Raw genomic sequence first — 12,391 nt, 5'->3', positions numbered from 1 at the left:
CTATGTACATGCAGACATTGTGAAAAGCATAAACAGTTCTTTATTAATAACGTAAACACTGACTGCCACTTCAGTAAAGCTAGATTTCAGATTTTCTCCTGTTCCTGGTTTATAAAAAAAAAAAAAAAAAACTTAATTTAAAACTCCAATAACCAGGTTACACTAATAAACAAACATGCGTTACTATCATAAAATGTTATAAAAAAAAACTTACTTGGACAATCAATTTGAGGAAAATCTTTTCTGCGACGTACAACGGATTCATCTCCAAATCCACCCTGTCCAAATATAAAGAAATATGGAGACACAGGATTTTTGAGAACATATCAGTCACAACTTCGGACACACAAATAATTCAGAATGTGTGCATTTTGTAAACAGTACTAAAATGACCAGCCAGCATTAATCTTTTGTTATATTTGTGAAACTTGTACTGTCAATGCCAAAGTGTAGAGGGCATGCTGGATCACAACTCAATACACCTGACCCTCTACATTGTATTTCAATGGTTGCTTGGCAGGATAAGCTACTAACAGCAGGAGTTCCATTCAGTGAGACTTCATCTTTCTAATGAGACCCCTAATTTAATAATACCCAGCTCCTTCCAAACTCTATTGTCTAGGCATCTGTACCTGGCAAGGGTGGATTGGGCCTCCGGGAGCATGGAACGGTTCCCACTGGGCAGTGCACTGTGCTCCCCTCAGTGACATGCCAGATAATATAAACCTCTGCCTGCGGTGATCAGCGTAGGTATGTACAGGGTGACCTCTCTCTTAATCTTCCCTTTCGACACTGTGAAGTTATGACGTCACACAGCACTGCTGGGAGGCAGAGAAGCTGCAGTGGGAAACAGTGCAGCCAGAATGTAGACACAGAATAAGGTAAGTGACTGGGTTGGAGTCGGATGGATGTAGGGGACTTGGGCTGGAGAGACAGAAGGAAGCTGGAGAGACACTGGGGAGTTGGAAAGACAGAAGGGAGCTGCAGCTACAGGGGGGGCAGGGGCTGGGGGGCTGAAGAGACATTGGGAGCTATAGAAACAAAAGATGGCTGGAGCTGGAGAAACATTGGGGGGACTGGAGCTTGAAAGACACTGGGGGATGAAGCTGAAGAGAACTGGAGGGAAGTGGCTGGACATTATCCACGACTGGTAGGATTCGAAGTAAAAGGATCGGGGACAGTGCTCTTCATTAAAGGCATCAATTCTAAAGAAATCATATTACTGATACAAATGGTATACCAAATTAGCAAATATAGTTTAATAAAAAAAATGTTTGATAAGGAACGTTCCCAAGGGTGAACCGGGCCCCATGATTTCTGTTACCAGCCCAGTCGATTCATAACTGCCCCAATTGGAGTTCAGCTCATTGTATTGTATGAGTGAAATGGCCAAGGAGATGTTGCACATGCCCAGCTGCAATAGTTCCTTTAGGGAGTTCGGTGAGTCACTCATCACAGCTCGAGCAGCAACACAGGAGATAAGGGGCGACTGGCACTGCGGTTCTGACTGTGTCACACAGTCAGTAGTAACCCAGTCAGTAGAAATTACATAATCTAGTTAGGATTTCTGGTGTAATTTAACTCTGTAGAGGGGTTAGTAGTGCAGAGTCTAGGTGCGCAACACACAGCTTTTAGGTTCAATAAATAAAATAGAGCTTTACTATCAGCAGTCAGGAACAAAAAACAGGATTTTGGTACTTACCGATAAATCCCTTTCTCCGATTCCACAGGGGACACTGGAGTTCAAGACAGTGGGGTATAGACGGTGGTAGAGCAGAGCCTGGCACTTTAAATAATTCTGAAGTGTGACTGGCTCCTCCCCCTCTATGCCCCATCAGCCCCAGTTTTAAGAACTGAGCCCGAGAGGAGACGGTAAGGAGAAGACCACAGAACGGAACAATACCGACTGAAGGAGAACAGAGGAACCCACTGCAGGGAACACATGCAGTCACACAACTAGATAAGGACCCAACAAAACGGCAGGAACGCAGCGCTGGGCGGGCGTCCAGTGTCCCCTGTGGAATCGGAGAAAGGGATTTATCGGTAAGTACCAAAATCCTGTTTTCTCCTTCATCCACTAGGGGACACTGGAGTTCAAGACAGTGGGGACGTCCCAAAGCCAACCTCCCGGGTGGGAAGCGCGGAGAACTTGCCGACCTTTCGGCCAACCGAAACAGGGACAGCCCAAGACTGGAGGCATGTCGTAGAGCCAGGAGACAATCAGAGCTCCTTGCTGAACAGTCACAGACATTCCACAACTTACAGCGTAAATTCAATGGAATACGGCTAGAGAGTAGCCGCAGATGAGAAGCATCAGAACACCGTAAGCTCAGCCAAAAACAGACCAAGCAAGACCGCTGGGAGCAGAAAAACCCCAACTAGAATCCATAGAATGGCAGTAACATGAGAACAAAACTCGAGAAAACCGTACCAGCGACAACTACAGGAAGCTGCAACAGTCTCAGACAGCAGAATCCCAGCACTGCGGGACATCAATCATATAGATAAAAGTATAATGATACCAATATACAGAGACGGAGCTGAACCCGTCCACAGACTCCTAACCAAGCAAACAAGGAGGCAAGAGTCACGACCTAACAGTCGCCCTGAACCATTCTCGAGGTCCAACTACTAAAGGGTTGGTAACCAGTGGAAGGTTTAGACCATAGAAGTTGTCAACGAGTGGCGATCCCACTGGGAATGAGGCGGATACGAGAGGATTGAGACTACAATTCCTTCCAGTGGGTCAGACGGCAGTACCACCCCTCCTGTCAAACAGCAGACAACTTCCTACATGATGGTAGAGTGTAATCAGTACCAACTACTGGCCTGAACATAGTATGAAAACACCCAGGATACCCTTAGCAGAAAAAGAGCACGGATGCCCCCTCCACCCAGGGAGAGTTACCAATATAGGGAAGTATCCCATCCGCAAGGCTAAAGCACTAGGACAACTATGAAGGTACCATTCAGGTACCTGTCAGTGTGCTGAATTTATCAACAGATACTGAACAGGAAACAAACCAGGCCCCCTGTATGGAACATAGAGACTGTCACACTTTATAGTAAAAATGTGCATTAGCCCATAGATGCGCTTCAGTCCATAAACCCAACAGATTCCAGTAGAATAGGGTCACAAATCTCAATGTTACAACTATGCACCTACACACCAGGAAAGCTCTAAAGTGTACAGCCAGCTGATTTAAAAGAACTGAAGGCTGCTAGGACAGCAGCTAGGGTGCGTAAGAGAGAACAACAGCTATGTCAGGATGCATGAAAAGGAAGCATCTTCCGAGGTATTAGTGGGGTAAGCCCGCTTACCTGTGAGCGACCAGAAGCCCTCTGGACGCTATGTAGAATGTCACTGACCTTATTCATCTCACAGCAACCCACCACGACAGGTACAGAGAGTAGCCTCAGTGGGCAAAGATCAATGCTCTACAGCACGGACTTCAGTCTGGAGATGCTGCAGAAGAAAATACTGTAGAAACTAGCAAATTGTTAGTGGAGACAAGAAGGCCGTACAACAGGACGCTATACCTGAGCCTGTTCCATTAGGGATATGTATCCATATAGAGATTACACATACCCCAAAAACGGTCTGCTAGTGTATCCTTACATTAACACTTATAATGGTGAAGTGTGTATTACGCCCACAATCTGATACAACCCAGGCCAGACCCTGCCTATATCGGCGGGTGGCCCTAGGCCTCATGTAAATTAACTAAATAAGCCATGAGGATGGAATAGATCCTGGATTCTCTATGTACTGATAGGAAATGTACCCAAGGGACCATCAGATACCCATTTTATTGAGATATGCGACAAGACAATAATATAAAGTACCAGAATCGATACTGGGAAAGGTACCTGTACATAGACATAGAATGCGTTAATTATCCCAAGTAAGAAGAGATATATATATGTAGTGATAACGCCAGTCAGGGCCAAAAACAGATTTCTCCAATTATTAGGAAAATTCATACAAGGAACGGGAATATATCAGTATATATACACATACACACACATAAACATAGCTGCATGAAAAGGCAAACTCTTTGAAAGGAAGAGTTAGTACCGACATAGTAAGTCAGTTGTCAAACTCCTGCACCAGGAGATCAGCACGCTACATACATATACACACACACACACATATATATATCCCGCAATAGGAGATCAGCATGCTATATCTATATATACACACACTGCATTCCTAGTGTCTTACAAGTTGGTTACTAAGTACGCCCTAGAGTGTAGTTGTAATTAATAGGTCCCCCGAAGTGGACGCCGTAGATATAGACTGACAGAAACAGGACTATAACCCGAGGCGGGTGTAAGTACATATACATGTGTGGACATACAGGAAGGCCCCAGGACATGTATAGAGTCCATACTAGAAGCAATGCCGTAGGAGCCTGTGACTATCCTATGTAAGCTGCAGAACATGACTCTAGTCTATAGAGCCACCATATAATATGTATGGATATAACAGACAGCTTCTGGTAAACCCTGGCAGCTTTCCAGACGTGGAATAATATGTACCTTAATGATTGTGGAAGTATAGGCATACCTACACATATCCATAATTATATACATATACACACACACCACCTAATCCCTAGGGAGAGATGGTGTAAGCGGAGTTATAGAACAAACTACCGGATCAGGAGAGTCCAGCCTCTCGTCGCAGCATCCTCTTTAAATATGCTAGGTATCAGACATAAAACTGAGAAGAACATATCCTACCCCTGCTTTTAATGGTAAGGATAAGAAGCAAAATATATATATATACACACACAAATCCCCACATGCCTACGCGTACCTACATACAAGATTAGTAGGTGACGATATAATTTGAAAAATATAACATGGGCAATAGTTAGAGCCATGGAAGGAACTGAGCCCCAGGTCTTAACGCCGGGTTTAGTTTAAAATACAAGTATATACATACATGTGGCTTACCTCCACGCAGGGAGACTGCTCATGTGCCGGGCGTGGCTGTCATTCTGCTACGGCGTTGGGGCAGGAAATGTTAGCAACGTACTATCCCAGACTGATTGCCATCCTGGGACCCTTCCGTTACCGGTGTACTCGCCTTATCAGGTGTGCCCTTCTGGCTCCAGATGATGGAAATCAAAAGATGACCTCAGTGATGCGAGACAGCAATGGCAACCACCACAACGGCCATATGTTACTACTTCGTGTTGTGTGTGCTGCCGAAGGGAATAAATAAGATATAAATCCATATAGATGCACAGATGCATACCTTCTAAGGTAAGCACCGAAGGCTGTTGAGATTTAACATATGTGCAGCCACATATATGCATGAGAAGAGTACGGCTCATTCCTAAGGTGAGCCAATGTGAGGCATAAGCCTGAGGATGGGACGCACCCTTTTTGTAACCTTGAGTTAAAGATATGCAATAACCGTAATTTCTGGCAGCAGCCAGAACAGTGGCCCGACTATGCATACTATACACATTTAGGCAGAGTGATCTCTGGCAGCTATAGATGGAAGAAACACACTGCATTATTCTGTTACACATCAAGCATATTTGCCCCAGATGTTCAATGTAATAAGCCTGCCGCACCTGGTATACCCAGGCGGTCTCCCATCCAAGTACTAACCAGGCCTGGCGCTGCTTAGCGTCCAAGATCAGACGAGATCGGGCGTGTGGCCGTAGGCGCTGATAGATATGTGGTGGGCAAAGTGGCGTGGACACAACCTCCTATATTAGGCTGTGGCATGTTCCTCCCTGTGCTTCATTTTTTTTTTTTTTTTTTTAAATATAATATTAAACCAGTACACTGCCCAGTTCCGTAGGGGAACTACCGACGTGCAATATAACAGAGATGAGGCAGAGCCAGAATCTATATAAAGACTGCAGGTTAAATTACAAACTCCACAGTTGTGCCGTTAAACCTAATAAGACCAGGTGCTGTAGGTTTAAGTAAAGAAAAAAACGGAAGAGGCCATATGCAAGCACAGGGAGAACATACAAACTCCAAACAGTTAGGGACGTACTGGGAATAAAACCCACAGAACCCCCCACAGAACTCCAGAGTGAGGATGCAGGAGATGCTGGCAATAAGCCCCGGCTCCTTTTAAGGCAGGTGCATATGCTGTTTTAGAATACTCGCTGGAGGTAATGGCGGCATCTGTGCACGCCAGCATGGACTAGACTCCGCCCCTTATCATTAAGCGGGCGGGGCGCAAACAATGGCTGGTATAGCAGGCATAATGCGAGTGGGGGAGCGGGAACGTAATAGCCAGCGCCGGTGCATCTTCATACAAGCACCGGCGCCGCAACCAGCAGCCGAGAGCGCTGTGAATAACAGCCTCGCTCTCCGGCGGCTGTGTGCAGAAGCCAGCGCTTCTACAAGCACCAGCGCGGCAGGGAACAGCCGCGCTGAGCAGCTCCCTAAGCCCCGCCATGCGGCCAATTGTAGCCAGCGCCGGTGCAATCTCCGGCGCCGCAACCAGCAGCCGAGAGCGCTGTGAATAACAGCATCGCTCTCCGGCGGCTGTGCTCCTCTCCCTGCAGAAGCCAGCGCCAGTGCTTCTTCAAGCGCCAGCGCGGCAGGGAACAGCCGCGCTGCTGCGCAATGTAGACTCCCTTATGGGAGTAGCGGGTCGCGGCAGGCTCCCTCCCCGTGGGGATATAGCAGAGGGAGGATTCGGCTCTCGTGAGAGCAGCAAACAGAGCGCTGTCAGGCTCTATAAAGTAAGACAGCGCTCATCGTGCAGGGATCAGGCATGCTGCTAGGCAGCAACATTACAGACTGTCTGAACAGTCTCCCTGTACATGTATCCGCGCTCTATGCGCGGTACCTCCGCCCCTTGTAATAACGCTAGCGCGTTATAACAGGATTCCAGGAGGGGTTATACTACAGTATATACCACCTGAACCTGGGAGGGGGCAGAGGGGCCGCAGATTAAACTCCGTTCCCCATAAGGGGACAGAGCTATACTTACCACTGCTGGCATCAGGGCTGCGGCTAGGCATTCGGAAGCACGGACACAGCCTCTATATTAAGCTGTGGCGTGTCCTCCCTGAGCTACTGCCAGGGTGCCTGGGACTCCGACACACACTCTTTTTAGTGGTGGCGGGTCTCCTGATGCCTCCATGTAGCAGGCTGACAGACGCAGTACTCTGTCAGCCTGTCCTCAATGCTTTGTGAAAGCTAGAAATTAAAATAAAGTTGAAATAAAAGAAAAAATACTAAGTGTGGGCTGGAGCTCAGCCCTATGTGACCGGCTCTCTCGGGCACATTCTAAAAACTGGGGCTGATGGGGCATAGAGGGGGAGGAGCCAGTCACACTTCAGAATTATTTAAAGTGCCAGGCTCTGCTCTACCACCGTCTATACCCCACTGTCTTGAACTCCAGTGTCCCCTAGTGGATGAAGGAGAAATATGAAAAACCTAGCCCCAATTCAGGGCACTACCACACTGCTTGACCCCTAACTAACAGGGCAGCTAGTCTGCAAACGCAACACAGTCTCTTATAGTCCTGTCTGTCACAGGTATAGTCGCAGATTCCTGGCATGGCTTGGCTTCCACAAAGTCTCTTTTGGTCCTCCCTGCCTCATGCAGGTATGGACACCGGCCTCCTGGCCCCCACTGGCCTTCAGGCACACTGGGCTCTATGAACTATATATTGACACTTGCGCACTAAGGTCATGTGCGGGTGAGCTTCAAATCTCAGCGGTTTGTCCCCCTCTGAAACTATAAATGCAAATAACAGGGTATCCCAGAATTATCTGGGATGATTGAGCTCAACCCTTTTGTATTGCCCAATTAAATGTTTATCAGAAAAAATCTAAACAAAACCTATGTCTTGAATTTTTGTTTTGATTTTTTCTGATAAACATTTAATTGGGCAATACAAAAGGGTTGAGCTCTATCAACCCAGATAATTCTGGGATACCCTGTTCTTTACACTGAGCTCTATAGCTGCCACAGTCCCACTTGGACTGTCTCCACACAGGGCAAGCTGACTGGTCTGCCTCATCAGCCACAAAACAAAAATAAATAGGGGGTGCAGATAGTGTAATATGTTAAAAGCAAAATGATTTACTTAGGATAAATCACACGTACATCAGAAAACTAAAAAAAACTGACATATCATGGGCAAACAAGCCTGTTAGAAGAAAGCGCCGTGGTTCCTTTTTTAAACCAGGAACCAGCTTCCGATATCCTGTGGACGCATTTCTACTAACAGGCATGTAAGATGCTGCATGTTTGGAGTGATGTTAAACCTTAAAATCACACAAGCTGCTAACTACTAACATATTAATGCCAGGCAGATTGTTTAATTTTTATTTATTTTTTGGCTATTGTTATTTTCTATTTATTGCAACTCTGAACATTTTTAAAATGAGTGAGATCAGCAGATAGAAGGGGAATTACATTATATACAGTAAATATGCATGAACCTTTTGTAGTTATTTTATAATATCAAGCACCACTATGGCATCGTATACAACACTGTAGGCCTGATTCTGAGTCGATGGCAGGCGGTGTTGAACGGACTGTAGTGATGTTTTTTTGTCTGCGCTGCACCGCACATAAAACCAGAAGGTGCTCGCACAGAGTCACAGTACAAATTCAGGCGCACGCACGAAGAAGTGATTAGAAATGTTTTGGGTGTTCCTGGTTGGTTACAGGGGGTTAGCTAATCAGAGATAGATGTAGCATAGTATGAGCATGTTATCAGAGTGACATGGGCATGTTGCTGAAAGTGGTTGCGTACAGAAGGCCTGATTCAGAGATGATTGGTAATGCATACTCGGTAGCAGCTGCTCTTGCAGTAGCGGTTACGGGAATATTCAACTGCAAATCTCAGCCTTCCTTTTGTGCACCATGGTGCGATGGAGTGTACGAGCAGTGAGACGCTCGTACACTTCCTGGTCTGTACATGTGCGATAGGGATTGCAAACACTCAAACAACAATGCAACATTCATCACAGAATTGTAATTTGCGGTAGCCAAGGGTCTACTCTATCTACTTTCCTCAAATTCAACTAAACATAACCCACCCATGAAACGGCCTCTTTTTGTAATCACTATAAGTCACCTCCCAGTCTCCACCTTGAAACACCCAGGGATTAAACTCCTTCTCTAGTGTTATTGATGGCGTAAGAGACTGCACAGTAAGCGTTCCAAGATTTTTTGTGCATGCGCAGTTGCGAAACATAAGCTCAATGATGTAAACACTGGCACTGTGTCCACCACTGAATCAGGCCCAGAGATGCTGAATTTATCACACTGGAGGTCATACACAGACAGATGATCTGCACCTATCATAGGGCTGGTGCAAGTTTCAATGGTGCGACCGATGGTGTCTAAAAGACGCATAAACCATGATTGCAGCATCTGGAGACACTGAGCGTCTCAGGCCTTGCACATTCGGAAGCAAGGATGTACACCAGGGAAGGGCATTAGCATAAAGTTGAAGTCATAACTGCAGCAAAAGACACAACTAAGGCTGCGACTGCGTCAAACTTAGAATTAGGCCCTATGAGGGAGTATCCTGCCCCTCTCAACAGACCCACTCCTACTAAGACTCCTTTCAGAAAATTCCCGGACTGGTTTGCCATCCCAATCCGCCAGTGTTATATGGAGGTGCAGAGAGAAATCCTAGCAACCCATTAGTGCTTTAGAGACTGTATACAATTATCACACAGGTCTCTAAGACCAGGAACAGGCCTCAATCATACTCCATACTGACCATGGCATTCATGTCTGAAGACCAGTGTTTAAGGAAAGCTGGGTCTTGTTAAAGGAGGTTGTTCTAGGAGGTGGACATACATCAATCTACATGTTTGAGATAAAAGGACAGTGTATGCCCCCAAAGTGGTCATCCTCTTTAAAGTACACAATTACATACATTCAAAACTATAGCTCAAGTGTTTTATGTTAAGAGCACTGAATAACTTTCTGCATATAAAATACATCTTACCAAAGAGCTAGTCTGTCTTTGACTCAGTGTTACATGATTTAGCTTGGAGTTTTCCTTATGAATATCAAGATTGACAAAGGAGTGAGGTTTCTTCATAGGAAGCGCTCCTTCACTGCCTTAAAATGGAAATAATGTGGTTAATAAGCAATTTTTGTCATCAACATAATATACAAGGTTATCAGTATATTACTTATTCTGTTAACATATATTAGAAATGGGAAAAAACAAAGGCATTCCTAAGTAGGGCATTGAGAGGTAAAAACCAATTAAGTATAAGAAATGCACTTTGCAATTAATAAAAAAAATAAAAAAAAGATGATTTGATTTAGGGTAATTTTTCCTTTAATAATAATTTTAAATTATGCGAAAATAAAGTGAAATATAAAACTGAAATAGTGTGAAAATCCAGTGCAAAGTTTGAATGTTAAACAATAAGAAAAAATAAATAAGATTACAGTCATTAATGTAGCCACTTTAATTTGTCTGTCAATGACACAATTAAACATTAAATCTATAAATAGATTCTCATTAAAGGACTGTCATATAAATATTCTGTATTAAGTCAACCCCTAGTGTAAAATAAATGGGGATGACATGCAATGACAATGTCATATGTGGTTACAGTAGTTGAGGTATAATTTAATATATAAATGTGCAACCACTACCTATACAGTCAATAGATATAGTAATTGCTGCTGATTTTAAATAGATTTGCTATTAAATTTGCAGTTTATAAGGTTACTGTAACTCAGGTTTATACTATGCCACAATTTACATAGTATTGCTACACTGCAACACAAAATCAACTGATGTTAAATATTATCAGAAATCTCCCAAAGTAGTAGTCACTGTATTCAGTATTTGGATTAATTATGCATAGTAACTGAACAGTGGTTTATATACTACTGCCGGTTATCACTTCAATTGCAAATAACTACCAGTTGCCAGAACAGATGACACATTACAAAACATTAAATAAGACTTATCCAATACCTTGAAAGAAGTATTATATGTGTTACTAAAATGCTCTAGAAAAGTGCACCCTTATTTCATTATGTAGTTTCTTGTGTCAGATTTTGTTTGTGCAGACGGATAGATTAACAAAGGGGGGATATGGCTGCAGGCTAAGACGTCAAAATAAAAATAGGTCCATCATAAGGGCTGGTCTTCAGTGGCACTACTGAGGCCAGGGCCGTCACATTCTGAGCTAACAATCTCACTGTGAGACTGTCTTATTCTGTCTAGGTTGCCGCTGCATCACGAACCCAGTGCCACCTGACCCCAGTGACATTTAATAATACTCTCCACACTAGCTACTCATACAATTAGTCTTATGTGGCAGAGAGATAGAATTTGCAGCACTCATACACATACAAGAATGTATTCAGATGCCAGCGATATAAATCAGATCTGTGACCTTTTCAGCAGCCTGGTTTGAATCTCACCCATTATGCATATGCATTGGCTACTAAGGAATAAGACTGCACATTGATAGGATTAAGCAAGACTGTTAGGTAACTAGAAGTAGGGACAGTGCGTAACTAAGGGGGGTCGAGTATGGCGTGTGCCCTGGGTGCTATAGGACCGGCGGCGAGCAGGGGGGGGGGGCGCCACCGGCCACTGTACGAATCCGCCCTAGTTAGGCAGTGTAGCGCCGACCGCAGTGTGTTCGGTCAACGCTACACATTTACAAAAGACCGGCGCTAGGCTTCCCTGCGCCCAGCGCCGGTCCTTTGCTGCAGAGCCGAGACCTTCCATCCCCCTGAGCGCTTACCCAATAGCGCCAGGAGGAGGGTGGGAGGCGGGCGGTCTCAGGCTGTGCAGTAGCACACACATCACCGCCAGTGCGGCAGCGATGTGTGTGTTAACCAGCAGCCAATGGGTTAACCAGCAGCCAATGGGTAATGGGAGAGACGTCATGATGTCATGACGTCTCTCCCATAATGCAGAGCATGCCAGCTCGGGAGGACTGACGTGCGGCGCTGGGAGCAGTGGCTGGAGCTGGAGCGTGGATTCAGGTAAGTGTATTTTTTTGTATTTTTTTTTTTACTTGTGTTGTGTGTCTGCATATCGCGGGGTGGGGGGGGGCGCACCATTACAGGGGGGGACCACTACTGGGGGCACCATTACAGGGGGGGGCACTACTGGGGGCACCATTACAGGGGGGGGCACTACTGGGGACTGCATCGGGGGGGGGACTACTACTGGGGGCACTATATAAGGGGCTTACTACTAGAGGACTACTACTGGGGGCACTAAATAGGGAGGAAAACTACAGGGGGCACTGTATAAGGGGCATTGGATAGGGGGGGATCACTGCTGGGGGCCTGCATAAGGGGGATGACTACTGGGGGCCTGCATAAGGGGGACCACTACTGGGGGCACTGCATAAGGGGGGGGGGGGGACTACTGCCGGGGGCACTATAT

The 12,391-nt window shown here is 45.4% G+C and overlaps 1 protein-coding gene across 1 annotated transcript in view; it reads right to left on the bottom strand.

Moving 5' to 3' along the window:
- The window catches only part of LRRK2 (leucine rich repeat kinase 2), a 247,136-nt gene that overhangs the window by 158,659 nt on the left and 76,086 nt on the right, over window positions 1-12,391 (bottom strand). The window contains exons 22-23 of the mRNA XM_088480191.1: window positions 9,965-10,080; window positions 215-278 (exon numbers count right to left, since the gene is read on the bottom strand). Coding sequence (XP_088336317.1) covers window positions 215-278; window positions 9,965-10,080 — 180 coding nt within the window. The remainder of the gene's footprint in view (window positions 1-214; window positions 279-9,964; window positions 10,081-12,391) is intronic.

This window comes from Taudactylus pleione, unplaced genomic scaffold (genome assembly GCF_031769625.1).
Source record: "Taudactylus pleione unplaced genomic scaffold, aTauple2 ptg000251l, whole genome shotgun sequence".
NCBI lineage: Eukaryota > Metazoa > Chordata > Amphibia > Anura > Myobatrachidae > Taudactylus > Taudactylus pleione.
The sequence above is the reverse complement of the archived record's forward strand: the minus strand, read 5'-3'. Positions and strand labels throughout refer to the sequence as shown.